Source organism: Prunus persica, chromosome G1 (genome assembly GCF_000346465.2).
Source record: "Prunus persica cultivar Lovell chromosome G1, Prunus_persica_NCBIv2, whole genome shotgun sequence".
Taxonomy (NCBI): Eukaryota; Viridiplantae; Streptophyta; class Magnoliopsida; order Rosales; family Rosaceae; genus Prunus; species Prunus persica.
The window spans coordinates 46,454,177-46,481,782 of NC_034009.1; the positions used below are offsets into that span (position 1 = coordinate 46,454,177).

Below are 27,606 nucleotides of genomic sequence, written 5' to 3' on the forward strand. Positions count from 1 at the left end.
TTTCATTCTCTCTCACAGATTAAAATGAGGCAAGAAAAGATCAGAACAAAAGTTGTATATTATCACTTTTACCAACTTACCTTAGAGTCATGCATACTGCATTTTACTTATGCTGTTGAAAGCTACTTTGAGCTCCTGAATGTGACATTAAAAATTGGATGTTTAGCGCCAATAAATTCGTAAGCTCCTCAACAACTATGAAGAGAAAGTGTACATATTTCTACTTTTTCTTTCTTATGATGTTTGATACAGTTTTGCAAGAGCTCATTGCTCCCTAGCCCCTCTTAATTGTGTCATGTGTTATATAATAAAACAATGGTTCATATAGGTTATAATACATGATACATATACATGCTGGTGCCCATTGATCTCATCTTCAAACAAACAACATTCAGGCCATTAATTATGCAATGAATTTCCTAACAACAATAATTGACAGGAAAAATGGCACAAAGGATCCCGAGCCTCTACACATCACTTCAACAATAATTGAAATCTAATGTCTTGTATTGTTTTTAACTCAAATGAAGTTATGCCATTTGCATAAAATATTGCATAGCAAAAGCTTCTACATAACCAACCACCTATTCATCTTTGCCAATGTTTTAAGTAATTTGAATGCAGGCAGACCATAACACAATCTCACTCATGTGACTCGTGAGTAAGCGAGCACTTCATAAGACACTGGACAAAAAGTGGAACTAGCCGATATACAAATACAAGTTAGAAGATCGAGCAAATGCACAGTTTATAAACAAATCACAGAGGAACTGAAAAGGAAAATGACATCTCAACCGTCGATAGTTGTAAGTTAAAATGAGCGGCCTAGATGTTAAAACCCTTAATAAACCCGCGTATCATATCAATCATATTTGTTTTCCCTTGGTAGAAGAAGGATTGAGAAGGAAGCCCTTGCCTTCATTGAATTTGCCTCCTTCCTTCCTCCATTACTGCAACTCTAAATCTCAACAAGAACAACCCAACCCAAGCTTTAAGGTATGAGAGCCTCCTCTCTTTCAGTCTCTACAGAATTTTTGGTAAAACTAAAAAAAGCTATGGCTTTTATGCTTTTAGAATCATAAAATCATGGCCAACACTTTGGTTTTTATTTATTTATCCAGTACTGTAATTAATTTTAGGGTTTATTTTTCGATAAACTGATCTGGGTAATTGTTCAACGACGCTTGAAGAATGTCAATTTAGGAGTTTGGAGCTTCAATTTAGGATTTTGAAGGTTTATCCTTTTGCCTTTTTGCTGAGGATGATGAGCACCCTTCAGATTACTTCCTGCCAACCTTGCAACTACTTCAGAAACACATCTCAATCTCTCCGCTTCTCTTCGAAACCAAAAGTAATTCAGCACAAATGCATGGCCGTATTGAAGAACAAGCAATGGAGGCTTGTATCTAAGTACCACCAATCTGCTCGACCTGTCTGCTTATTGGGTGGCAAGGGAAAGAATGAAAGTGGTGGTGGTGATGAGGTAAGAGACCTTTCTGCATGTCCCTCTGCAGGTTACTACAAAATACTTGAATTATATATGCTTCAATTGTGTTCCTTGAAAATGTACTGGAAATTTCATGTGGGTAACTAACTGTCTTCAAAGTTTCTGCCTTTTCTTATTGATATCGATTCAAATGGGTAGCCATCTGATCTGCCCACCTAAATTTTTTTCTCTTACTGAGATTTTGGTGCCTTTCCCCTGGAAATTGATTGATCGTTCTGCTTGGTGTCAATTTTTTGCCTTCCATATGCCTAATTGAATGCCAGTTAAATAGTGGTATTGTGCACGATTAGTCATGTACATCTTAAGTTGACTGATAGTTTTATATTCTCATGAGTCTTGTCTTACTCTTAAACATCCCTCCTAAATCCTCTTTTCCAAATGGTACTTATTTTTTATGTTCTTAACAGAAAAAAGAATTAAGTTTTTAAAGGTTGAAGAAATCTGTACATGGTTCTATGTGTAATGCAAAAGGAAAAAGAACAAAAATACAACGTTCTCCTCTCATGTTTTCTTGTCATCATTGTAACTTTTTTTCCTGGAATTTTTTATGATGCATTATATGCGTAAGACTATTAATTTTATCATGTTCTTTTCTCAATTTTTGCTCATCATAGTCAAATATATTGAGTAACTGGTGAGGGGCATTGAGGGGATGAATTATTTTGTTTATGATATGGAGACATGGCCCTAATTATAAAATAAGAACAGTTGAAAATGATATATACTCATTAACTTCTGCAAGAATCTTTGTAAGCATGCAATGTATCGTGGCGAAAATCTCTATTCTCACTGCACTTCTTAATGCAACCAGGCTTCCCCCTGGAAGGCTCTTGAGAAAGCGATGGGTAATTTGAAGAAGGAAGGTTCAATAGAGGATGTATTACGTCAGCAGATTGAAAAGAAGGAATTCTATGAAGAGAGAGGCGCCGGCGGTGGTGGTGGTGGCGGTGGCAGTGGCAGGGGCGGTGGCAGCAGTGGTGATGGTGTAGGTGGCTCTGGTGGATCCGAGGATGAAGGCCTTGCTGGAATCTTGGATGAAACACTGCAAGTTATTCTAGCAACCGTTGGATTTATTTTTCTGGTAATAATCTCGCATTCTCTTGAAGGAGGTGCATGCATTATTATGTCTTTTCTTTTTCTCTTGATTAGGCATTTTCAACTCTTTCTGTGCAAATTCTGTATCTACAATTCACTATCTGTTAAGCTTGTTGTTTTCTTAGAAGTGTGAGATGAAAGACAAGGCACGCACACAATGCACATAAGTGAAAGCATCACACCTAACAGAAAACTGGCTCTTAGCTAATTGTAAAGTATCACTCATTGTTATTGCTCTGCTTGATTACAGCTGCTTATATGAATACTAGCACCTTGGCACGTGCTTCCTCATGTGGCTAGAGGATTTTCCCCTAAACATTCATTGACAATATTGATTCACCTTCAACCTTTGAGTTTTGTTAAAATGCTTGGCCATAGTTTGGATTTTTCTTCCACATTTCTTTGAAATTTACTATGTACCTTAAATCCTGCCTGCTCCTTGCTTGCATTGTGGATGAGAAACCAACTTCCTCTCAAGAATCCATCTCTCCATGCTTAACTTGCTGCCACGTGGTAAAAGGGGGATGCCAAATAACTACTGGAAACAGCCCAAGGAATGCAATGTGGAGCTGTTTTTTTTTTTTTTTTTTTTTCTTCCCCTTTTTGAATTAATTGTTGTGTTTACAAATTATGTTCTTCTCTTTTCTGAAGCAAGTAAAGAACGACTCTTCTGTTGTTTCTTCAGTGTCTCTCATGCAATTTTGAAGTCTAGAGTACCATCAAAGGTACGATTCGTAGCTTGGATCATTGCTCATGGCAGGATGAGTACTTGTGATGTGCAAAAATGCTGCTGAAAGCTATCTTTTGCTGCTTCACTGTCTCATTGCTCTGTCTTTGTGGCAGAGATTGTTTAGGGGGTCTAATGTGGCCTTGGATATTCCAATTTCATGTAAGGCCTTATTGTATGAGAGGTACAAGTTCTTTCAAGAGAGAGAGGGGCATGGTGTAGGGAAGATGTGCTGTGATGGTAAATTTTTGGGTCTTGTTGACGGAAAGGAATAGGAGGGCTTTTGTGGGAGCTAGGGGTGAGGAGGTGGATCACTTGTGGGATAGGGTTAGATTTTGAGAGTCTGTTTCTTCAGAGTTCAGAGTTCAGAGATAATTCTTTTCAGGCTATTTTTTTTCATGACTGGAGTTTTGTTGTGCAAAGCCTATCGACTTTAACGTTTTGCAGTAATACTTATGATGATTCTTATTAGTTGTAGAAAAGATGGCTAGATAACTCAGTGGAAGTCTTTTCCCCAGTGTTGTACTTTTCATCTTTATAGTAATAAAAGCTTGTTTCTTATCAAAAATAGCACCCTCCCCCCTCCTATTGCTATTTTATGATATCGAAATTAGAGAATCTGGATGATTACTATTTCCTCTACCCAATATCTATTTACATTTCAAACTGGAATGATTTTCTTGCAGTATTTTTACATCATCAGTGGTGAGGAGTGGACTCGGCTAGCAAAGGACTACCTCAAGTTTGTGTTTTCAGGGTCCAAGAGTATTCGTTTGAATCGTGCCATGTACAAATGGGGAAAGTTCTACAAGCGGCTGACTGAGAAGAAGGAGTATGATAAGTTCTGGTTGGAAAAGGCCATAATCACTACCCCAACTTGGTGGGATAGCCCTGAAAAGTACCGCCATATCGTTAGATCTAATTTAGCATCAGATTCAGATGAATAATCCTAGTCGCATTGTATGACCCTTCCCTCTTCCGTATGCCATCTCCTTTTTATTTTGGAGGATTGTATAAGTTCCCAGTTCTTTTCATCTTTTTTTGTATGAGTTTTCCAGTTTAAAGCCTACATTTTATTCCTACTTTTGACAGTTAAAGATCCGTAAACGATCAAGTTCTTGTTTTTACTGCAAAAAATTGGCCCCTGGATTGGATCTCTGCAATTGTATCATAATAGGAATAGCAGTTGCAGCCAAAATTGAAGGGTTGATTGCAAGAGAATAAGAATTGATTTTCTTGGGTTAAGGTGAATCGGAACTGAATTTATTGGGTTGCAAACTGCATGATTGCGAGTATGAATTTGCCTTTGATTTTCTTATATTTTTTAGTTTTATTCTAAAGGGAGCTGACGGTATATTTGTGTCAACTGAACTAAACAACCACGTGCGCATTCTGTACTGTAGTAATTTTTATAATCGACTTGGACATGATCTAACTTATTGGTCATATTAAACTGAGTCACTAATGTCAAGTTGCCATTTGAAATCAGATTATGAGCAAATTGTTCTTTCTTTTATAAAGATAGAAACATATAAGATATGTAAGTAAAGTAACAATTGCGTAAGGATGGTTTGAGACTAGTGAAAAAAAGATTGAATCAATTTTTCTTTTATAAAGATAAAAACATCTTAAGATATTAAGTTTAAAAGTGTTAAAATTTTAAATAAAAAAAAGTATTCGATAACTTTATTTTTTGTAAAAGCTAGGAAAGGGGAGGGGGATTTACTCACACACACTGGTGCCTAGGAGTTTCAAATCCGAGACCACTGATCTTAAGCAAAACATACTTTTCCACTAGGGTATGACCCCATTAGCAAGTATTCGATAACTTTCATTCAAGTCTTTCTGCCAAAAAAAACATACAGGCTCTTGCTCATAACTTTCTTTCAAGTCTCTCTGTACAAGAAGCAAAAACTTTGTGGAATGATTAGTAACTTGTAGAACTTTCCGGTGAAAAAGAAGTAAATTACACAAGTTACAAAGAACATATCAAGAAGAGTTGAAACATCACTTTCCTTCTAAGATCTTCCCTAGACATGTTTCAACAAAATGGATACTCTCCCCACAAAGCTTATTAACCAGAGAACAGCTATGCCTTTTTCCAGTGCATAACCTGTCCTAAACATAATGTCTAAAACAAGTAAAGAATCTACCATCCTCTCTCTTTGTGAGAGAGAATCAACCAGTCTCTCAAAAGTTTCCCGCTTTGGTTTTCGCTTACTCTTTAACATTTCTATCAACCATTTGAATCCGTCTGCAGCATCTCCTTGATCACACAATCCAATGATGATATCATCATGAGTACCAACACTTGGTTCTAAATCTCTATTCTTCATATAATTCAACAAAGTTTTTGCTTCTTGTACAGCCACAACCTGGCAAAGCCCTTTAATAAGTGGGGTGTACGAGCAAGCTGATGGCTGTAAACATTGAGTCAGGAGCTCTCGGAGTAAGTTCATACTTTCTACTATCTTGCCCTCCCTACAGAAACCTAGGATTACAGTGTTGTATGTTATCAAATCAGGAACAATACCCTTCTAGGGCACTTCTTCGAACAATCGATATGCCTCATCGGTCCTTCCATGTAAACACAGCCCTGTCATCTTTGCATTGTAACTGACTCTGGTTTCTTTATGACCTCCACCACACATCTCCTTGTACAAGATCTTGGCCCTTTCAAAATTACCAATCTTACAAAACCCATGAATCATTGTATTGTATGTGAACTTGTTTGGACGATATCCCTTCTCAATCATCTCAAACCAAAGCTTCCTAGCTTCCCCAAGACAACCCATTGTACAAAGACCATGAATCATGGTCGTAGACATGGCAATATCTGGAGCATAGCCTCTATCCTTAAGATCATTAAAAACCCGTAAACCCCTATAGCCCCTTTCCTTTCTTACACAGCCAATTGATTACTTCCTGATACGTATCTGGGACACTGTTCTTTGCAGTCATGGTGTGGAGGAGTTCGGATACTCTAGTATATTGGTTCTCCTTATCAATTTATTGAAAGCAGCCTTTCCAGGGACTAATCCATCTACCAAAACCCGTCGAAGAAGTTCATAACCTTTCGAAACCTTGTTATCATCACAAAAAGCTTGAATGAGATACCCATCAGTATCAACATCAACATCAACATCAGCTACAACACCACATTCTATCATTTCTTGATACAGTTTCCAAATAATCAGTCCTCCCAATCTTAAGGCAACCTGACAAAGCCGCATTCCAAGTCATTATCGACGGGCACACTCCAATCCCTTTAAACACATGACACGTGTCCATAAACATAACCATGATTACATTGCTTAGGTCCATAAACATAACCCAAATCCAAGATTAAACACATGAAGCCATTTCACCATTGCCTATATCAAAAGCCTCACTTCATTCTAGCAGAAAAGACACCTACAACAACCCCACCTCAACAAACCCTAAGTTCTCCAAGATCATGTGGGACTTCTTGATGAAATTGAATAATCTTGGTGAAGATTACCCAATTGCAAAATTAAAACAAAAAATGGTTTTCTTACTAGGTCGAATAAGAGACTGAGAGTTTGATCTCACGAGTATTGAATAGAAAAATGCCCAAAGACAGAAAAATGAAGGTAAGAATGTTTGAATGTAAGGAAGATGTGGGAGAGAGATGGCTAGCCTCAGTATCAGCATTCTTCATGCTGTATCATATATGCATTTTGAGGCTCAATTATAGAAACTTGATGCACAATTTGCTCTACCATCCAGCAAGATAAAAATAAAAGACATATCAGAAGAAAAATTCATGTTAATTCATCCAAATCATGAAACCATATCGAGCAGAACTAACATCTCATCCTCAGGAGGGCATGTTCAAAACATCCATTATGCGCTCAATACCTAAGCCCAAAATTTTGGGAAAAAATCATTTAAGGATGTTACTACTTTCTTTTTTTTTTTTCCGTTGCTAAAATTCTAGACAAGTTTACAGGGAAACACGTAAAGAAGTTCCAGTTTAGCGCAGGGGCTGTACAGTGAAGGGGGCTTCTTCACACCCTCTTTGGCTTCTTTGCACCTCCTTTCTTATCTGCTTCTGCAGCCTTCTTCTTTTCCTTCCTGTCCCGCTTCTTTAAAGCTGTCATGTGAGCCTTTAGGACAGTTGCATAAGAAGATTGAAAGCGCTGGTGCTCCTTCGGGCCAACCTTTACAATGGAATTCCAATTACAGAATGTTAGCCAACTAAACTAAAATATAAACCCAAAATCAAGAACTCTTTTGAAATCACACCAAAAAAAGAAAAGGCTTAACTTCCATATAAAAAGATTAGAAAGAGATATTCAGAAGAAGCGTAGTTCAGTTCCTCAAGACACAGGAGCTTTCAGATTTCACCATTGTATTAGGAGTCTGGACTTAAAAAGTTTTGCTTTTGAGTTGAATGGTTTTTTTAGATGCTATGATCTAATATTTTGTTTAATTTATGGAGTAGAGCTATTTTGGCAAATGTAAAAAACAAGAAAATATAAAGGAGAGAGAAGCAACAGTAATAGTTAGTTTTCCTTGTGGGTTTCAATCTCTTCAAAGAATTAAGGAAATCCTAAATATTTCTTGTTTTATTCCTGATTGGAGGGCTGTTGTGGTAGAGGGAGGGCTGTTACAGCGTATTATTCATGTTTGATTGTTACTTTCTGGCTTTAGGCTTTACTTAACATCTTGTCTTCTGTTTTTTATGATCGTATGTTTTATCAATTTAAATGAAACCATGTTTCTCATCAAATGAAGAGCCACACCTAGTTGCAACAACAAAAGGAGGCAGTTTACAGTCAACACGCTAACTTTAGAACACTTCTAAATTCAAGGCTTAATGTTGTGCACAAATAAGTACAAGGCATCTTACTATGGTAAATAAACCTAAGCCAGAAATCCCATGGGACTAAACACACAATAAGAATCTAATAGCAAATGGTCCCAGTTTTAAATCTTATTTTGGTTCATGTTTCATGGAATTACTTTCCATAATAAGGATTTAAACTAAATTTTTTTGAAAAGATAAGACCAAGTAATATAATTCAATGGGCAGAAATACATACCGAAGTAGAAATTGTCTTATTCCCAAATGTTGCACGAATAAGGCATCTGTACTCAATTTCTTCCCCAGCAGTTTTCATTTTATTCCTCTGCACCTTAGACTTCAAGGACGCTGAAATAACACAAGATTGAAAACTAATCAGACATTGAAATAAAACGACCCAAATATGCACGAATTACACTAACAAAAAAGATTAAATCAATGTGAAGAAACAACGAAGGAAATTTGTGCACATACATCTTTTGAAGGTAACCCAAACGGAACCCTTCTCGGTGCTCTTCTCAAACATGCTAGTAAGTTCATTTAGAAATGGATCTGGTTGTAGGAGAACCTAAAATCAGAATAAAACGCAATCGTATCAGAATAATCCTCAGTCAAACAATATAGAAAACTTAAAGAAAAAGAAAAGAATGAGCAACATAGCATCAGGCATGCAGAACATCCTCACTATTTAGATACTTGTGATAGAACCATAAACACATTATGCATTCAGCATACGGGTTTTGAGTAATCAAGATTCCCAATTTTTTATATAAATTAGAAACACAGTTTATAATATGAATGAACCAACAACAGAATTATTAAACTTCAATCTCTTCAACTAAGCCAGTCGCGTATCCATGCATCTCTATTTATTCCAAAAAAATCAGTCAACTATGACCAAACCTAGAATGCGCAAATAGCCCTTAATTCCAGGCCTCAACACATCTCAACTCAAAGAACTTGATCACCGTCCAAACACCCAAAACAGAAAAATTGAAGGAAACCCGTTTGACTAGATGGATCCATTCACGCATAAAATACCAGAGCATATCAGATGCGTATATATATATATATATATATATTGTATGCATACACCTATATATATATATATATATATATATATCTATGTGTATATATAGACTTGTTAACTGCACCAATAGAAGGAGAAAGATAAATTGAACATACCATCTTGACAGCGGAGAGCCTTTTCCTTCTTCTTCTTCCGATACAATCAGACCACCACGTCCCGATCAGCGGTTTTGTGTTGTGAGCTATGTAAAGCCCAGAGAGGCTCAAGAGGCTGCTTATATACCCTGAACAAGTTGGGTCGAATTACCACTTTTAACCTTGCAAATGCGGTGTTATTACGGCAACGGGCTTTTTGTTCGGCCAAGACATTCTAATGGGCTTTCCTTGTTTCCTACAAGTGGGCCCACCTTTTATTTTTTTTTTTGCTTGCTCTTTTTCTTAGTAAATGACTTGTTTAGGAAGAACTTATGTTATTTTATATTTTTCATATTTGTTTCATTCTTCCTTTTTTTAAGTTTTTGTTTTATTTAATTATGTATTCTTAGCGGGGTATTTAATTAAGATTTTAATGTATTTTAAAGAAGTCTATGGATTTTATTTGACTTTCATAAACTCAATATATACTTTGATTGAATTTCATATGAATTTTGATGAAATTTATTAAAATCTTACCAAAGGGTTTGATGAATTTTTATGAACTTCAATAAATTCTCTTGTACTTTTAGTGGTTCTTTTAATAAGTATCTCCACTAGTTTCAAATTTATAATATTCGAAATAGTGGTGGTAGCAGAGATGGTGATGGTGGTGGTGGTGGTGATGATCATGTCAAGTGGTGGCAGAAATGGTGATCGTGGTGGTAGCGTCATGGGGTGGATGTGGTGCTGATAATGGTGGTTGAAGTTGTGGTGGTGATGGCATGGAGGTGGTGGTCACGATAGTGGTGGAAGTCGTGGTGGTGATGGTTATTGCAATATGTGTTGTCTTTGGAAATTTGAGTTGAAATTTGTAGTCCCACTCCCACATTAGAAGATTAGAAAATATTCAAGATGAGTTCCATTATTTACAAGATCATTACAAGTTGCTAGCTCAACAATTGATAGAATAAGTTTAAGTAGCCTTGTTATCATACATCATAATCCTAGACGCATTGTATAACAAGTAATCTAAAAATCCTAAATCTCCCAACTTATTCAAATCTTCACTGCTTGAATGTCGCAAGTTCATCCCCTCGCACAATGGCTAAGGCCTGTGAAAATTCCACTAATTAAGCATTAATAGATAGAAGCAAGTCGACCTTTAAATTTTCAAAAAATAACCGAAGCAATTCCACCTAAAATAATACATACGTCAATGTTTCAATTTTCGACCTTTTTTTTTTATAATCGATAACTAGATTTGAACTCAGAACCTCCTTCAACAAAGTAGAGACTGGGTATTTGACTTTTATACTTGTGATTTCGTAACTACATTAGGTACATTAGGGTATGTATGCACTACCCTTGTGTTTAATATCTTAATCTTTGGCAACAAAAATAGAAGAGACAATTTCAATTGAGATTTGAGAAAAGAAAAAAAAAAAAAAAAAAAAAAAAACAAGAGGTGGTTAATTAATGAATCTGGGAGAGAAATCCTCTGATTAAAGGCTAGATAACAAGAATAGTGAATCTTAATTACCTCACTTATAGAAAGTTTATGATCTGAATCAATTTTTAGGCAGCGCAATGCAGCATGAGCCATATGCTGAACCATCCTAGCATCACCAGCAATTTCTGTCACTCTGGAGTCCATCAGTTCACATAGCTCACCATTTTCCAGAAGTGGCAATGCCTGTTTTGCAACAGAAAAACCATCTATCAAGCTGCACATTTCTTGTTTCACAAGTAAGAGAAAAAGGCTGCGTATTTACAACTGTCTTGGCTATCCCTAAGCCTTTTTCCAATCAGTAACCAGCGCAATTCACTGAATACTTCAACATGGTTCATAGATTATTTTTGTAATTTGTGGAAAACCAATTTTGGAGATACACCAAACACATTTAAGGAATCACCAGCATTAGGTTGGCGAAGAGATCTTACCCAATCAATCATGGACTGGTCCTTCCCTGCACTCTTTCCTACTATAAGCTCCAGTAGGAATTTCCCATAATCATGTACATCCACAGAAAGGCGCTCGTCTCCCTCCAAATTCGGGCTTCTATCAAACATCAAACAGCAGATCAATGAGAAGCCATAAGGCAACAGCATGGCAGTCATGCCAGCTTACATGCAGATTGTTCAGTATAACAATCAATCGTTTCATTTGAAGCATAAAGCATATGGATTAAACTTTCTTTACAATTCGTATAAAAAATGCTCATGCAGGATGTAAGACATAATTAGGAAGTTCTCTTACTCGGCTATCAGATCTTCATTAGGGGGGAAATCACTCGTAAGCCATTCAGCAGTTGTGAAGTTGTAAAGCTTGAGTACCGGTCAAAGCCACATATTCAGTTACAGGCAAGAAATTCAGAACAGCAATATATTAAGGAGCATTATGTTATGTGTAGCAAGAAATTTCAATTGTGTGCGATTAATGTAACCCAGTTCAATGTGTGATCTCGCGAAAGTATGTCTAAGAAACAAAACTGAATTTGGTGTAAAATTTTCTCCAAAAACAGTGGTCTTCCATACGCAGAAGTTTAGAATATAGCAATAAATTGAAGAGCCTATCTCTTTTCACATCATTCTTGCTGTAATTTACGTATATTGGCTCATAATTTAACTATATTTCTTTTCACATATACATGCGAAGCATCAGAATATACTTACCATTGCAGAGTAACCATGAGAAAGAGCAACGCTACAAGAACAAAGAGATTTGTGAACAATAGGTCCGTCAACACACTCCTCATGAAGATAGCGCAAGCTGCCGCCTATTTCTAGAGCAATAGACCACCTCACTCTCCACCTCAGATTCCGAGCCAACTCATCACCTATGAATTAACTGATAGATCTTAGTTTGAGTATTCTATTCTGTTGAAGAACAAAACTGAAGGCCATGTAATCTAAGGACGCAAGGATGAAGAACTGAATGTGAAGGGGAGAGCATTGCAATACTCTGTGGAAGCATACAAAATAAGGATAGCATGAAGAAAATAACAAAATTAGGGAAATAAATTGGTTATCATGTGAAAGACAATGCTCATTGATAATGTAACAATAGGTGTACGTACTTGGACTATGATAAGATAAATAGGTGCAAAAGAATATGAGGGAGTAGTTTTACAGGTTAAGTTCAGTCTTACCAGGCAGAAAAAAGAGCACATCAAGCGGCTCATGAAACTAAAAAGAATATCAATTAACCATCAATTTTGATAAATTCCAGATATCATGTCTTAAAATTGACTTGTTCCACAAACATAGACAACAATTTCCAATTCTTGACCAAAAGAATCAATGTGTATGGAACTGTATGACCTAGAGGCCTCACCTGCAAGAACAACGATTCCACGACCTTCAGTCTTGTAGTTTATTTTTTATTTTTTATAAAGGGTCTAATTTCTTATATGCAGCATAGAATTTATGTCACAAATTAATATACAATGTTTGCATGCTAAATGCATATGTACTATGCATGTTTGTGCTTGTTGAGTTCATTAATAGCAACCTTCAGAAAAACCAGGATGCATTAGCAAGTGACTTGTGGGGATAGTTATAGTTAAACTAGAGAAGGAGTAATTCTTACTTTGAAAGTTCATTTCAACATTACCCAAACATGGGAAGTCGAAAATCATGAATGTAGAAGCACCTGTGCTGCAGTACCCAACAAGATTCATGATATTGCGGTGGTGCACCCGAGAAAGGATCTTAAGTATGGGCCTGAAGCCCTTGTTGGTTTCTGGGTAAGACTTGACTAAAACAGATGTTTCTTGCAATATTCCCTGATAAACTACAACGCCATCCGGTGCTCTTGAAATATTGTCATCAGCAAAGCCATTTGTTATTGCTTCAAGTTCGTTATGTGAAAATGCTCGAGGGAAGCCACTTCTCCAAGACATGGGATAGCAACAAGGACTCTGGGGATGTGGTGCGGGTGCACATTTCTTTGTTAATTGATAAATACTGAAACCTTCACTGTCCTCTTCCACAGGATGCTTTGGTTCAGGATTCCATGGAGAAATCTCAGGCTCTGTCTCGTTTGATAGCATCAAGCTAGCAAAATCTTTTTCTTTTACTACTGCAATATTGCATGATACATGTCCCTTTAGAAAAACTTTAGATTTCCTGAAGTGACTGACAACCAAATAGCGAAAATTAGAAAAACAAACAAACAGAGAGAGAGAGAGAGAGAGTATGCCGGCAAATTAAGAACAAAGGAAGTTTCAAACTCTACTTAAACTTTCCATTGAAGAGCACAAGATAATAAGATTAGTCACAGCTCAAATTTAAAGAGAGAGAACAAAAATGAAAATGAAAACTCAGAATCAATTCAAATCTTAAGAGATTTCAGGACTACAAGTAAGAAAATTATGCACTGACACCCAAATTACAAAGGGGGGCGGGGGAGTTAAGAAAATTTTCATCTTAAATCATTAGTCTGTTCTATAAAGTCTGCTGGATCACCTACCAATACCAGTTCAAGTTTTTTATTTCTGTTCTTGTTCTTGATTTGTCTTTTTAGATTAATTTGACAGTTCCTGTAAGAGTGACTCTATCATGACTAGGTAGTTATTGTTATGCATTTTAATGATTCCATTTTGATTGATACAAACACTACTGCAGTAAAGCATAGAACAAAATCTTAAATGCTTGCCCAATTGTGTTATATAATTTCAGGACTCAGGATGACCTGAGTGTGTGACATACCTGTCTAATACGAGCCATCGGGTATTAAGGTTTTGTGATTCATCCATTGCCACTCTCGCTGGACAAAACCCTGCTGCAACTTTAAGCACCAACCTCACCTGCACATACACCACAAAGTTTTTAAGTATGTTACATGGAATTGCAAAAACTGACATATAAAGGGAAAAAAGAACACCAACCTCATTCCTTATGCACAGACCATATAAAGGCTGGAGGCTACTCCGGTATTGTTCTCTTTTTCTCTCAAATTCTTCTTCAAGCTCTATAGGATCCACTTCCTCATGGTCAATGAATTCTAATCTCTCCCCTGCAAGACATAAGTTGTATTAGGTTAGGCATATCTAGTAAGTAGTGAGACAGCCATATAACATGTAAGGTTTAGAATTCGCTTCTGGACCAATTTTCCCTTGTAAAGCACAAAGAAAGTTACACAGCTTTTGGTATAGGATTATAGGTTCAATGGTAGAGTACTTACCATACGTACCTTCAGCCAAGTGAAAAACAAAAATTACACAAATTTTGATCTTGTGCAGAAAAAAGCTTTTTCTATTTTATGTGTTCCAAAGTTGTACAGAAAAAGGGTTGGAATTTTTTGAATTGACAACTTTTACTAATAGAACTACAACTTTTTGAATTTTTTAAAAATGGTATTTCGCTTCTCTATGTTCGATGAGGTCTAAGTTTGATTGATAAGCACTTTTACAAATAGAAACAATCAATTCCTATAATGAACTTTCATCTGTCAGAAGAATATATCATTGCCAAACATAAAAATTGTAGCTCAAACAACTTAAAACAAATATTAACAGCGTGACAAACAGAGAAATTAAACATAACCTAGTTTGCAAGTTTAAACCTACATATACCAGATGTGACAACGTCCATGAGCAGCTTAAATGGAAAGCAAGAGTTCTTCTTGGCCAGTTGATCATTGAAAACTCCCAAAACAAGGAAGATGTCTCGTGGACGAACGACATGCTTGAGAGCCCACTCGACAGCTTCCATGGTTCCTTTGGTCCTGTCGGCGTCCACAGCCACAACGACAGCCTCTCTTGAGCGCCGGGCTGCCAGCAGACTCATCTGCCTCTCTCTCGTCATTGCTGTTGGAGGGACGACGAATGGTGAAGATGGTTTTGCTTCTGAGTCTGTCTGAGTGAAGTCAAAAGGAGGGCTTTTGGGCTCTCTCTGAATCTTTTATCTGTTTTTGGGTTTGCTCCAATTTCACCATAGGTGGTTCCGCCATCAACAAGATCAACAAGCTCAACAAGGTTGGGGTTAGTTATTATCGTTGCCCCACTGAGGCTACCAGCTTCTTTTGTTTGGAACAAAGGAATATTTTTCTTTTTGTGTTTTGGCTCTCACTTTTATTTGTCTTGTGTATGGCTGCCCAATTGAGCTTCTGTTTTGCTTGGCATTTTGCTCAATTGTAGTCTTTGTATAAATCCTCCTTTAAAAAGTTTAAGGGAAAATTACACTTTGCAACCATGTAGTTTGGGGCTTCTGACAATTTGATTCATGTCTATTAAACATTGGCAAAAACCACCATTAAAGTCACCAATCGTTACATCATTAGCATTTTGTCCCTCGAATCAAACTATAAAGTTAAGCACTCGTTTTTTTTTTTTTTTTTTTTTGTGACACTCAATTGATCCATTTAAAGAGCCGCCTGGGTTCTAGGCGAGCGCCTGTGCAGCTATATTGGGTTTTATTTCTTTTCTTTTTTTTAATAATTAGTATAGCCGTGTGGCAATACTTGATTTTTTTTTCAAATTAATAGTATAGCACCGCGGCTATACTATTTTTTTTCGATTAATAGTACAGCCACGCGCTATACTATTTTTTTCACTTTTTAAAAAAAATAAATCGTATCGCCGGGCAGTTATACTCCTTTTTTTAAAATATTTTAATGAAATTAATAGTATAGCCAACCGGCTATACTCTGTGTTTTATTAATTTTTTTAAAAAAATTAATACTAGAATTAATAGTCTAGCCGGGCGGCTATACTCTGCACCTTTTTGTTTTTAACGACAAAAGACCTTCTCAAGGTTTGGGCATCGGGGTTTCAATTTCATCAATTTACACATTCCGTTAATTTGACCGTGTAGTCTTCTATTAAATGGATGATGTGATAAGTGTGGGACCCACTATTTTGCTGATGTGTCGTTAAAAATAATTAAAAACTCTTTAAAATAATAAAACAGTTAATATTCTTTTAAAAAAAACAAATATTTTAAACATAAACAAAAACATAAAACCAAAGCATTTTCTCTCCCAGCCACCTTCTCCTACCCACTCCACAGATCGGCCGCCGACTCACTCCACAGATCCGCCGCCGACCCACCCCAACAGACCCTACCCACCCCAACAGACCCTACCCAACATCGACCCCACCCCACAAATTCGTCCTTCTCCGACCCACTCTTTCCTTCTCTCCTTCCTCTTCCTTTTCTCCTCCTCTCCTTGTTTGGAACGAGGTAGAGATTAGAAAGAGAGTTGTCAGGTTTGACTTGGGAAAATTGGGAGATCTGCTGCTCTTTTTGTTCGTCCTCTTGTCTCTGAGAGAGCCACAAAAGACGCCAAAGATCATATCAAAACAAAAAAAAACTTAACAAATCTTACCAATCACAGTAAGTTTAACTCTTCCTCTATAAATCACTTGCTTTTTCAATCCCACGTTCTTTCTTTAAAAGTCTGTCACTTTCTTGGGAAATCTCTTCCTTCACTCACTTTCTTAATACCCAGATCAATTAATTTGACTTGTTTGTGAATCTTGAAGAATCCCCAATTCCTCTCTAACCAAACTTCCAACTTTCAGCTACTCTTTCTTGCTTTTCATGTTGGTTTGATTATTTTGGTTACTGGATTCTCTTAATCACATGTGTTTATATACTGATTAATGTTTGGTGAAAAGATTGATCTGCGGAAGTTATTTTCTAATAATTTTTAGGTGTAGGCTGATTCTTGAATATTTTTTATTGTAGATTTTTGGAGGGTATTTAACCATCTGTTGTTGCTAATAGGTTGATGTTGCAGGGGGATAGGGAGGAAGAGAAGGAGAGAGTGGGTCAGGGAAGGGCGGATCTGTTGGGCTTAGGGCGATGTCGGGGAGAGTTGGTGGCGGATCTGTGGAGTGGGTCGGAGAAGATGACTGGGGCAAAGAGACAAAAAAAATTATTATGTTTTTAAAAAATAATATTATAGTTGTATTATTTTAATGACACATCAGCACAAAAGTGGGTCCCTTACTTGCCACATCATCAATTTTACAGAAGACTAAACGATCAAATCAATGGAATGTGTAAATTAATCGAATCCTAAAACAGTAGGGCGGAAAATCAATAAAATTGAAATCTCGGGGCCTAAATTGAGAATGACTCCAAACGTTGAGGGGGTTTTCTGTTGTTAGTCCTATTTTTTTCAAATTAAGAGTATAATCGATCGACTATACTATTTTTGTCCATTTTTTCTAATTAATAGTATAGCCGGACATACAAAAGAAAAATAATATAGCCGAACGGCTATATTCACCACCAGACACCCAGCTTCCTTTCTCAGCTCAACCATCTTCTTCAGGACACTGATGGGAACTCCTTACCCAAACCCCATTTCTCCTTCCCAAACCCGCATAGGCTGGATTGGCATAGGCGTCATGGGAGCTGCCATGGCCTCCCGCCTTCTCTCAGCCGGCTACTCCCTCACCATCTACGCTCGCAATCCTTCAAAAGCTCATCCCCTCCAATCCCAAAGGTGCCCAACTCGCCGATTCCCCATTTCAACTCGCTCAACTCAGCGACGTCGTCTTCACAATGGTAGGACACCCACCAGATGTTCGATCGAATATCATCGACCCAGAAACCGGCCTTCTCTGGGGCCTCCGCCCAAACTCGGTCTCCGTCGACATGACAAGTAGTCATCCAGCCCTTGCCCGCGAGATTTTCAATGCTGCGCACTCCAAAGATTGCTGGACTGTCGATGCGCCAGTGTCTGGGGGTGACATTGGCACTAGAGAAGGCAAACTCGCCATACTTGCCGGCGGTGATGCTTCCGTGGTCGAGTGGTTGGCCCCATTGTTTGATGTTTTGGGGAAGGTTACTTACGTGGGTCCTGCGGGCTCCGGCCAAAACTGCAAGATTGCGAACCAGATTGTGGTAGGGGGGGAATTTGCTGGGGTTGAGCTAAGGGTTGGTGTTTGCCGAGCGGGCCGGGTTGGATGTGCAGCATTTTATGGAGGCGGTGAGGGGTGGGGCAGCCGGGTCGATGGTGATGGAGTTGTTTGGGGATAGGATTATAGGGAGGGACTTCAGGCCTGGTGGGTTTGCTGAGTATATGGTGAAGGATTTGGGGATGGGTGTGGATGTTGTGGAGGAGAATGAGGAAGGAAGGGTGGCGGTGTTGCCTGGTGCTGCATTGTGCAAGCAGTTGTTTTCTGGCATGGTGGCTAATGGGGATGGGAAGCTTGGCGGTCAAGGTCTTATCACTGTCATAGAGAGGCTCAATGGAAAGTGAGATGAAATGGTTAGCTCAATTTGAAAGGTGTGATTAATGGTTATGAGTGTGCTTATTTGCTCATTTGGCAAAACTACTATTGTCGATTGCATTTAAGGTGCTTGCTAGTGAAACGTTATTCAACTTTTCATTTTGTTTGCGTAGCTTCTTTTTATACATACACTTACGTACCTTACTTGAGTCCTATATATGTTAATAGGTATAAAATTGTCAGAGAGAAGAAAGAAAAAGAAGATATGCAGACGAAAATGAAGTTGAAGGCAAGGATGAAGAAGAAGAGGAAGATAAGGGCAAGGACGAAGTTGCTGCATATCACCTTTTAATTTTTCTTTTTTTGGTCCTGCTTGAAAACGATTTTCCTAAGTAGCTAGAGTTATAATGAGTGATATTATAGCAAGAGTTATGTATGTTTTATTCTAGGTTCTAATAATCTCCATGTTTAATTTCAAAAATGATTGCCAAAATGTGTAGTTTTTGCATACTTATTATCTGAATTATTTGCATTCGTAAAGGTGGGAGAGGTGGAACTGTAAAGTTGGGCTGCTGACCCGCCACCACCGTCTCTAGTTGTAGGTTTTTTTATTTTTGCATTTTTTTATTTTTATTTTTTTTACATCATTGATATCTACATTGTTTTTGTTTAAATCATTGATATCTATATTGTTTTTGTTTTAAAATCCCACTTAAATATGAGAAATTTTGGTTTTTCTAGAAACTACGATTGCAGATATCGATGTTGAAATAAAATAGTTGCAGGTATCGATTTTAAAAACATTGACTGTTAATATAAATATTGCCTAACTGACAAAATATCACAAAAACAAGGTTGGTGTAGTGGTTTGTGAATAAGGCTACCCTCCTTTGAGGGTCAAGGTTCGAGTTCTTTTTTTTCTTTTAGGTTGAGGGCAACATAGTTGGTGACCCGTGATGGCTGGGCGATAGTTGGTGAGTGACGGGGTTGCTGCTCGAAACCGACGGTGGTTGGCCGGAAGCTGGCAGCGGTGGTAGTTGGTCGGCGACTGAGAAGGAGTGGCATTGTGTAATTTTTATTTTTTTTAATTATATTATTGTAAAATTATGTATTACTTTTTGGTCTTTGGCCTTATGCTAATTAGGTGAAATTGTATTTCTATTTTCCAAATTAGTAAACTATATAGTGTCTTAAAATGAAAGCTCCCTAATTAATATGTGAGTGAGACAAAAATAATAATATGTGAGTTTTTATTTTATTAATGTCTCATCCAAAAAAACAAAAAAAAAACAACCTCAACTCCTCCCACTTAGCAAAAGAAAACAAAATTCAGAAAAGAAAAAAAATATATCGTACCTCTGTATTTTTTTTTTTTCGCTAAAAGTCCCTTTTGGTCTCTATAGTTTGGTACTTCAACCACTTTTGACCTGTAGTTTTATATTTGTAGCAATTCAAGGACAAGTTAGTATTCCTGTCAATTTCTTTGACGATGCAAGGGGCAATTTCGTTAACTTGAAATCCTTGAGCATAAAAAATCTTCTGAAACTCCTATAATTTCATATTAGGGCTTGAAATTGGTCATTTGGGTTTAGGGTTCTTAAAAAATTGGGATTAGTGGTTGAATTTCAAGGCGTAATATGAAATGGGGGGAATTTCAAAAAAGCTTTTACGCTCAAGGTTTTTGGGTTGACGAAATTGCCCTTGCATCGTTAAAAAAATTGACAAGAATACTATCATGTCCTTGAATTGCTACAAATACGAAACTACAATGGCAAAATTGACGAAATTGAAACTATAAGGTCAAAAGTGGTTGAAGTGCCAAACTACAGGGACCAAAAGTGACTTTTAACTTTTATTTTTTGCTAAATTTATCAGATCCCTCAACTTCTCTTCCTTTTTCTATTTTTTCTGGTCATACCCCAAAATCTCTTTCATTATCTGGTGTCTGCAAATTCCACCCCACCCATCAACCACATCTTTCAATCATCTTTTTCAGCATCATACAAACTACCAACGAGCCCAACCCCACCTCCCATCATTTTCAATTTCTTTTGTCATGCCGCCACACACCCACCCCTTTCCATGGAAGTAACCCCATCAACCCACCCCCATCCGCTCTCTGGTTCCATTAGTTAATGGTTGGTGGTGGTTCAATTGGGTAGTGATGGTGGTTCAACTAGGTTTGTGGTGGTGGCAGTTATGGTTCGACTGATTGGGTGGTGATGGTTGTTTGATTCAGTATGGGGGTGGTGTTGTTGTTGTTGATTGGGTGATGGTGATACTGGAATAGGGTGGGCGATGGCTGCTCTCTAAGAGCATCCCCAAGGGAGATGTCAAATACCAAACATCAAATTTAAATTTGATGGCTGATGTGGCAATTTGACATATTGTAAAACTCTTTATCCAACCAAGATGTCAAATATACATTTTACTTTATTATTTTTAAAGGCAAGTGAGCTCGGTATTTAAGAGTAAAATATTAGATAGGGTTAAAAACTGTACATGGAAGAGGAGAGAAGGAAGCGGGCTCAGCATTAAAATAATAATAAAAAAGAAAAAGACGTCTCAACATATTGGCATCATTTTTGACAGCAAAAGTGAAGGACATTAATCCAACTAGGATTTGGCATCACGGTTGGAAGGCTTAAAATGTCTTTTTTTTGGGGTTAAAACTTGCCACGTTGGAATTGGCATTTTAGTTGGAGATGCTCTAAGGCAAAATGTTGGATTTGTTTCCAAAGTCATTTTCTGTGTTTTTAGGAAATAGTTCACCGAACGCATTCTCAATGTGTTTTCTGGATTTGAAAACAGAAAACGCTTGGTGAAAACAGTACGGAATGAGCCTTTAATTTTATTTTATTTTGGTAAGTGGGGGGCTATAAACCCAAAGCCAAACAAATTACAGAATAAAAGAACGAGGCCTCACAGTGCCCCTAGCATCCGCAGTAGGAATATCTTCAAGGAAGTTAGGCACCTCATCATATACATGGAGACCATGGCCAAGATTATAACTTTTGGTAGCCAAAGCATCTGCAGCTACATTTTGTTTATGGTAGATATGCTTAATTGCACAACACTAAGGTTTACGGATCTTCATTTTACAGCAAGAAATGATGCTGTAAAAAGGGTGAGTTGGAACAGTAGGAGAAGATAAAAGAGTTACAGCAGCACTAGAGTCGCATTCAATCTCCACGTCACAATAGCCAGTGTCCCAAGCCAAACGAAGCCCCCAAAAGATAACCCATAATTCAGCCTCAAGAATTGTATTGTACTTGCACCCAGATTCATAGTAAAGCCATGGATCCAAGCACTAGTAGCATCACGTAATAAACCTCTAGCACCACTAAAGTCAGTGGCATTGTTTCTACTTCCATCTGAGTTAATTTTACATGCACCAGGTCTGGGAGTTTTCCATTGGAGCTGAACCACATGTGCTCCGGAGTGCCTACAATTGGTTTACAAGCATTGTACCAAACCAACGCATACTGGTAAACTAGGTGCAAAGGCTTAGAAGGCTTCATTTTTGCAAAACAATATTCAATATGCATGTACAATATTATGTACAGCAAGAATTGTTTATTTTTGGGACCTTTCCTATTGAGAGAGGATTGATAACATACTCATACACACTATACGGATAGTAACACTTGAACTCAAAGACCTTTCTTGCGAGGAGCAATAATTGTGTTTTTATTTGTTTTAGTTTATTTTATGAATAATTGCCCTTATTTTTGCAGGCCTGTCCTAGAAGAATTAACCGGGAAGACATCAGCATTGGTGGCATTATCACAAGAAATGTTACAAATATCCCTCCAGAGTGGCAGGATCTTCTCAGGTCAAGGATTAGAAAGATCTGTTCATTTATCATCTAATTAATTACCTCCAATAATCACTGCAAGATTTCAATCCTCTCTTTTATGTGATGTATCAGTTTTTACTGATTTAAACAAAAGTCTATTCGTCCCGTTGCAAATCAATGGTCTCAAGTTTCAACCCCCATGACATCTTGGTAGTGTGTATATGTGAGAAAACCCTCATCCTCATGTAGTTTAAATGATCGCATGCACTATTTTTTGTTCTTTTTCTAAATAAATAGTATACCCAATCGGCTACACTCCTTTTTTAATTTTCTCATAAAATTTAAGAGTATAGGATCGGTTGTACTCCGTGTTTTTTATAATTTTTATTCGAGTTAATAGTATAGCTGGACGGCGATACTCCGTGGTTTTTTTTCCCTCATGGAATTTATAGTCTACCGCACGGCTATACTCCGTCTTTTTAAAAAAAATTTTCCAAATTAATAGTATCGCCGCGTGGCTATACATTTTTTTCCCATCAATCTAGCCACGCGGCTATGCACTTTTTAAAGCTAATGTATTAAACTAGTATAGCCGCGCGGCTATACTCGGCGTTTTATTAATTTTGGCCATACCCTTTTTTTTAAAATTATTAGTATAGCCGGTCGGCTAGACTCCGTTTTTTTAAAATTTTCTCCTGAAATTAATAGTATTGCCAACAATTATCATTATTCTTAGAAAGTCATTTTCAATTGGTAGTCTAAAAAGTGTAAGTTGCGTTCATTTCCAAAAAGGAAAAATCGTATGAACCAAAAACTTTTTAGTTAAACTTTCCAGTGATTTCCCGTTAGCCTTCTTAGCTACGAGGCTCTTTCAATTTTGAAGTGAATTCATTCACCACCAGACTTCCAGCTTCCTTTCTCAGCAACCATCTTCTTCAGGACACTGATGGGAACTCCTTACCCAAACCCCATTTCTCCTTCCCAAACCCGCATAGGCTGGATTGGCATAGGCGTCATGGGTGCTGCGATGGCCTCCCGCCTTCTCTCAGCCGGCTACTCCCTCACCATCTACGCTCGCACTCCTTCAAAAGCTCATCCCCTCCAATCCCAAGGTGCCCAACTCGCCCATTCCCCATTTCAACTCGCTCAAGTCAGCGACGTCGTCTTCACAATGGTGGGACACCCACCAGATGTTCGATCAAATATCCTCGACCCAGAAACCGGCCTTCTCTGGGGCCTCCGGCCAAACTCGGTCTCCGTCGACATGACAAGTAGTCATCCAGCCCTTGCCCGCGAGATTTTCAATGCTGCGCGCGCCAAAGATTGCTGGACTGTCGATGCGCCAGTGTCTGGGGGTGACATTGGCGCTAGAGAAGGCAAACTCGCCATACTTGCCGGCGGTGATGCTTCCGTGGTCGAGTGGTTGGCCCCATTGTTTGATGTTTTGGGGAAGGTTACTTACGTGGGTCCTGCGGGCTCCGGCCAAAACTGCAAGATTGCGAACCAGATTGTGGTGGGGGGGAATTTGCTGGGGTTGAGCGAAGGGTTGGTGTTTGCCGAGCGGGCCGGGTTGGATGTGCAGCAGTTTATGGAGGCGGTGAGGGGTGGGGCAGCCGGGTCGATGGTGATGGAGTTGTTTGGGGATAGGATTATAGGGAGGGACTTCAGGCCTGGTGGGTTTGCTGAGTATATGGTGAAGGATTTGGGGATGGGTGTGGATGTTGTGGAGGAGAATGAGGAAGGAAGGGTGGCGGTGTTGCCTGGTGCTGCATTGTGCAAGCAGTTGTTTTCTGGCATGGTGGCTAATGGGGATGGGAAGCTTGGCGGTCAAGGTCTTATCACTGTCATAGAGAGGCTCAATGGAAAGTGAGATGAAATGGTTAGCTCAATTTGAAAGGTGTGATTAATGGTTATGAGTGTGCTTATTTGTTCATTTGGCAAAACTACTATTGTCGATTGCAATTAAGGTGCTTGCTAGCTTTATAATATTGGCTTCTGTAGCTCTGCCTGTTTTAATGTATAGAATTTTAAAACGGTTTGTTGTACATTAATATTGATAATAGACATCGTTATCAAATATGTTGATTGCTTCATGTTTTTGTTTTTGGTTTCTCCTAATGATTTGTAAAACGTCATTTATAATATATCTTGGAAACTAGAATTTGTAATGAATTAACCAGTAGACTCGTAAAGAAACTTGGCTTCTGACGGAAAATATTTTGAACGTACTACTGACCTCTCTAGAGATTTATGGTTGCTATGGGATGCACCTTTTTGCTCACACTGTAGTTTGCTTTGCACGCTTTTGATTTTTGTATTACTCACACCTCAGATGGTATTGTTGACTGTATATGCTGTTCCCCAAGGCTAATTTATGAGAAGAATTATTTAAAAATTTAAGTAGGGTTGTAGACCAAATACAAAAAGAATGATCGCTAAATTGGTGACCTAAATGTAGCTGTAAATTTATCAACTCGCAATTCTGTTGTTCATCATTGGATGAGCTGGTCGGTACATCAGTTTCATCATCTGTGAGGTATTGGAAATTTGGAATTACCACTATTGTGTTGCCAAAATCCTCTCAGAAGTTTAAATTAAGAATTCAGATAAGTTCTCCAAGAATGCTGGCAGTGGTAGGCTAGACTTTTACATATCCAACTGTAAATCTTCCTCGGCCATTTGTAGAGGTGCTAAGGAGCAGGTATCCAGAATTTTACACATTTTCGTTACTGTCCTTTTCTTTTTCCTTTTTTAGGGCACAAATAATGTCCCTGTAAATCTGTTCGATCACGGTTGTGTCAACTTCTATCACTTTTCTTTGTAGTTTTAGTTTAATAGGGTGCTTAGTAGCTGCCTCCAACTTGTTTCATTCTTCTCATATTTTGGATTTTTTCTCTGTGTTTTTTTTCTTTCTAAATTTGTCCATATGCATGATGTTTGACTCCGATAACCCTCAAAGCTGGTTAGCCTTTACTGAAACTGATAGAGCCCCAGATGTAGGACTGAGCTGTACTTTCATTTCATACATCTAGGTCTTCTGTTCAGTATTATGGGGTCATTTACTTTAACTTTGTGCCGTCTCTAACCCATTTTCTTCAATTCCATTTTAAGTCAACGTGTCAAATTGTGTCTAACATCTATTCCATGTCTCTAACTCATTTTCTTCTATTACATTTTCAGAGATTTACTCAGCCCGGCTCGCACTCTCTTCTCTCTTTGATAAAAATGTCATCTTCAGGCTTTAAGAAAAATTATAGGAACCATAAAAACCTCCACGAACACTCCTCATGATCAAAAGTTTGTCCTACTTTCCTTCTGTTTCCAGTTTGGGTATTTTTTGGTGGATAGTTTCAAGTTTGGGTTGCAGATGAAGATGAGGAGTTGGAGAATGGGGAAAGGAAAAAATTTCCCCCTAAAGGCACAATAATTACAATATTATATTTCCTAACTGTTGTTTTCTGAAACAATAATAATGTTGTTAATGGGTTTTTTTTTTAATTATCTCTGAAGGGGTATTATTAAGTTCATTGACTTGCTGGAGTGGAATGGTGCAAGGTTGGCTTTTTGCCATTTCACCATATACATTTCAATATCCACAATGACTAGGAAGTAACCATATCTAAATTATAGATCCTTTTTTTATTAATCCTCGAGATCACACTTCATCCGCCTATAGGGCAGACTTTAAATTTTTTATGGGAGTGATTATCCGCAGAGATTATCTCAGAGTCCGCTAAAGATTTAGTGGCGTCAATGAAAATTCGTCAAAACTCTTGAGGTCATCTCACATTTTGGACATGATCCGTCGTAAAACACAGGGGTAAGGAAAGCTATATCTTTTGTCAAGTTTGGGTTTTTTTTTTCCTTCTGAATTTTTATTGATTACTTCTTTTCTTTTCGCTTGTGAATTAAGGTTTCGTTTTAGGCAAATAGAAGATCATCCACTCTTTCTATCTTCTACTGAGAGATTTAACTATTACATTAAGAAAATGGTTGCCATGGCTGAAAGGGAGGAGGCCCAAGAAAAGATATACAACAAGAAAGTTGACCTCAATAGAGTCATTGAGGAAGGATGGGTCTTTCGTGATGCTCTCAAAGAAAGACATTTTAGCAAAAACGTTTGGGGAGCATTTGAATATTCTCACTACGTGTGCCTCAACATTAATCGTGATTTGCAAGAGGAAGGAGACAAATATAAAAATACAAAGCCTTTGGTACGTACTATGATTTATACACATATATACTCTCTTTCCTTTAAATCAATTACTACTTTCTAAACCCTTAATTTCCTATATATAAAATTAACTATTATTATTATTATTAAAACTATTGCACACCCCATACGAAATACAGAAAAAACTCAATTGGTTCTTCCCAACCCTGCTGATAGACGTATATACTTTCTTTGACTGAGGTGGATGCCCTCACGAACTTTGCAAGAGTTATGTATGTTTTATACTAGGTTCTAATAATCTCGATGTTTAAATTTGAAAAATGATTACCAAAATGTGTAGTTTTTGCATGCTTATTATCTGAATTATTTGCATTCAGGTGGAACTGTAAAGTTGGGCTGACTGGCCACCACTGTCTCTGGTTGATTCTTGTCTCGGATGCCCTCCTCCGGCTGGCGCTGTGTGATCGAATGAAGGGTGAAGGAAGCAATGGCTGCTGTTTTTGTAGTCTAGTTTGAACTTTCTCGTGCTTCTTGTTTGTAACTTTGTTTTGCTTGGGCCTTGCTTTGTTTCCTTCCTTTCCCTTGATTGGGCTTTTATGGAATTTGATTCGGACCCAAAAAAATAAAAAACTGAGAGTTCACTTTGTTTTAGATTCGACTCCCATGCATGGCACCATGGTAATGTGTGAGAGAACCTTCCTCCTCCTCTAGTTTATATACTATTGCTTCTACCCAAAAAAAAGTGATACCTATCATAAAACTATATTTTTCACACACAATTTGAGAGGCAGGTTATAATTGAAGTATACATAGACTTGGCCTCGTTATGGGGCTTGGGAGATTTTTGGAGTAAACATAACCCTTAATTTCATAATATGAAAGTTCAGGGTATAAAACATTATAAAAGATCATCATCTTCATCCATGTCCAATATAGTTACACATTAAAACCATTAGAATTGGATTTCCCTAGAACACATTTACAAAACCTTCCCTATCCCTTTCTTTATAAAATTTTGGGTCTGCCAGCCTATTATTTAAGTAGCCCTGGAGTGCGTACGTTGCATTATTATTTTGATTCCTATAGTAGCGGGAAAACTTAGACAATGAAATACAAGTAGT

At 37.8% G+C, this 27,606-nt stretch overlaps 4 protein-coding genes and 2 pseudogenes across 6 annotated transcripts; 3 read left to right on the forward strand and 3 right to left on the reverse strand.

Moving 5' to 3' along the window:
• LOC18792686 (harpin HrpZ) lies at positions 783-4,580 on the forward strand. Its single transcript, XM_007223660.2, has 4 exons — positions 783-996; positions 1,191-1,483; positions 2,319-2,588; positions 4,016-4,580. The coding sequence occupies exons 2-4, from the start codon at positions 1,262-1,264 to the stop codon at positions 4,274-4,276; spliced, it is 753 nt and encodes a 250-aa protein (XP_007223722.1). The 5' UTR covers positions 783-996; positions 1,191-1,261; the 3' UTR covers positions 4,277-4,580.
• LOC18790044 lies at positions 5,215-6,993 on the reverse strand (annotated as a pseudogene).
• Positions 7,093-9,474, reverse strand: LOC18790479 (signal recognition particle 14 kDa protein). The gene is made up of 4 exons (XM_020553592.1): positions 9,346-9,474; positions 8,635-8,728; positions 8,399-8,508; positions 7,093-7,513 (listed from the first exon to the last, which is right to left on the reverse strand). Exons 1-4 carry the CDS (start codon positions 9,346-9,348, stop codon positions 7,361-7,363), a joined length of 360 nt encoding a protein of 119 aa, XP_020409181.1. The 5' UTR covers positions 9,349-9,474; the 3' UTR covers positions 7,093-7,360.
• On the reverse strand, positions 10,229-15,922 carry LOC18788998 (probable receptor-like protein kinase At1g80640). Of its 3 annotated transcripts, none has more exons than XM_007224008.2 (9): positions 14,901-15,922; positions 14,214-14,341; positions 14,035-14,132; positions 12,914-13,461; positions 11,998-12,161; positions 11,582-11,649; positions 11,266-11,383; positions 10,865-11,017; positions 10,229-10,436 (listed from the first exon to the last, which is right to left on the reverse strand). In XM_007224008.2, exons 1-9 carry the CDS (start codon positions 15,130-15,132, stop codon positions 10,389-10,391), a joined length of 1,557 nt encoding a protein of 518 aa, XP_007224070.2. In that variant the 5' UTR covers positions 15,133-15,922; the 3' UTR covers positions 10,229-10,388. The 3 variants fall into 3 exon arrangements, with proteins under 3 accessions (XP_007224070.2, XP_020409168.1, XP_020409164.1); XM_020553579.1 differs by having other exon boundaries at positions 12,914-13,452; positions 14,895-15,922; XM_020553575.1 differs by having other exon boundaries at positions 14,895-15,922.
• On the forward strand, positions 16,067-18,638 carry LOC18789615 (annotated as a pseudogene).
• Positions 23,049-27,129, forward strand: LOC18792978 (probable 3-hydroxyisobutyrate dehydrogenase-like 2, mitochondrial). Its single transcript, XM_007223106.2, has 4 exons — positions 23,049-24,208; positions 25,492-26,131; positions 26,225-26,525; positions 26,863-27,129. Exon 1 carries the CDS (start codon positions 23,258-23,260, stop codon positions 24,179-24,181), a length of 924 nt encoding a protein of 307 aa, XP_007223168.1. The 5' UTR covers positions 23,049-23,257; the 3' UTR covers positions 24,182-24,208; positions 25,492-26,131; positions 26,225-26,525; positions 26,863-27,129.

Excerpts from the sequence above, each read along its gene's own strand:
- LOC18792686 (XM_007223660.2), top strand. The coding sequence starts at position 1,262 with ATGATGAGCACCCTTCAGATTACTTCCTGCCAACCTTGCAACTACTTC. Across the intron at positions 1,484-2,318 it reads AAAGTGGTGGTGGTGATGAG|GCTTCCCCCTGGAAGGCTCT; the intron begins GTAAGAGACCTT and ends TAATGCAACCAG. Across the intron at positions 2,589-4,015 it reads CCGTTGGATTTATTTTTCTG|TATTTTTACATCATCAGTGG; the intron begins GTAATAATCTCG and ends ATTTTCTTGCAG.
- LOC18790479 (XM_020553592.1), bottom strand. Across the intron at positions 8,509-8,634 it reads TTGGGTTACCTTCAAAAGAT|CGTCCTTGAAGTCTAAGGTG; the intron begins GTATGTGCACAA and ends GTGTTATTTCAG. Across the intron at positions 7,514-8,398 it reads ATAAGACAATTTCTACTTCG|GTTGGCCCGAAGGAGCACCA; the intron begins GTATGTATTTCT and ends TCCATTGTAAAG.
- LOC18788998 (XM_020553575.1), bottom strand. The coding sequence starts at position 15,132 with ATGACGAGAGAGAGGCAGATGAGTCTGCTGGCAGCCCGGCGCTCAAGA. Across the intron at positions 14,342-14,894 it reads CGTTGTCACATCTGGTATAT|GGGAGAGATTAGAATTCATT; the intron begins GTAGGTTTAAAC and ends TATGTCTTGCAG. Across the intron at positions 10,437-10,864 it reads ATAAACTTTCTATAAGTGAG|GCCTTAGCCATTGTGCGAGG; the intron begins GTAATTAAGATT and ends GAATTTTCACAG.
- LOC18792978 (XM_007223106.2), top strand. The coding sequence starts at position 23,258 with ATGGGAACTCCTTACCCAAACCCCATTTCTCCTTCCCAAACCCGCATA.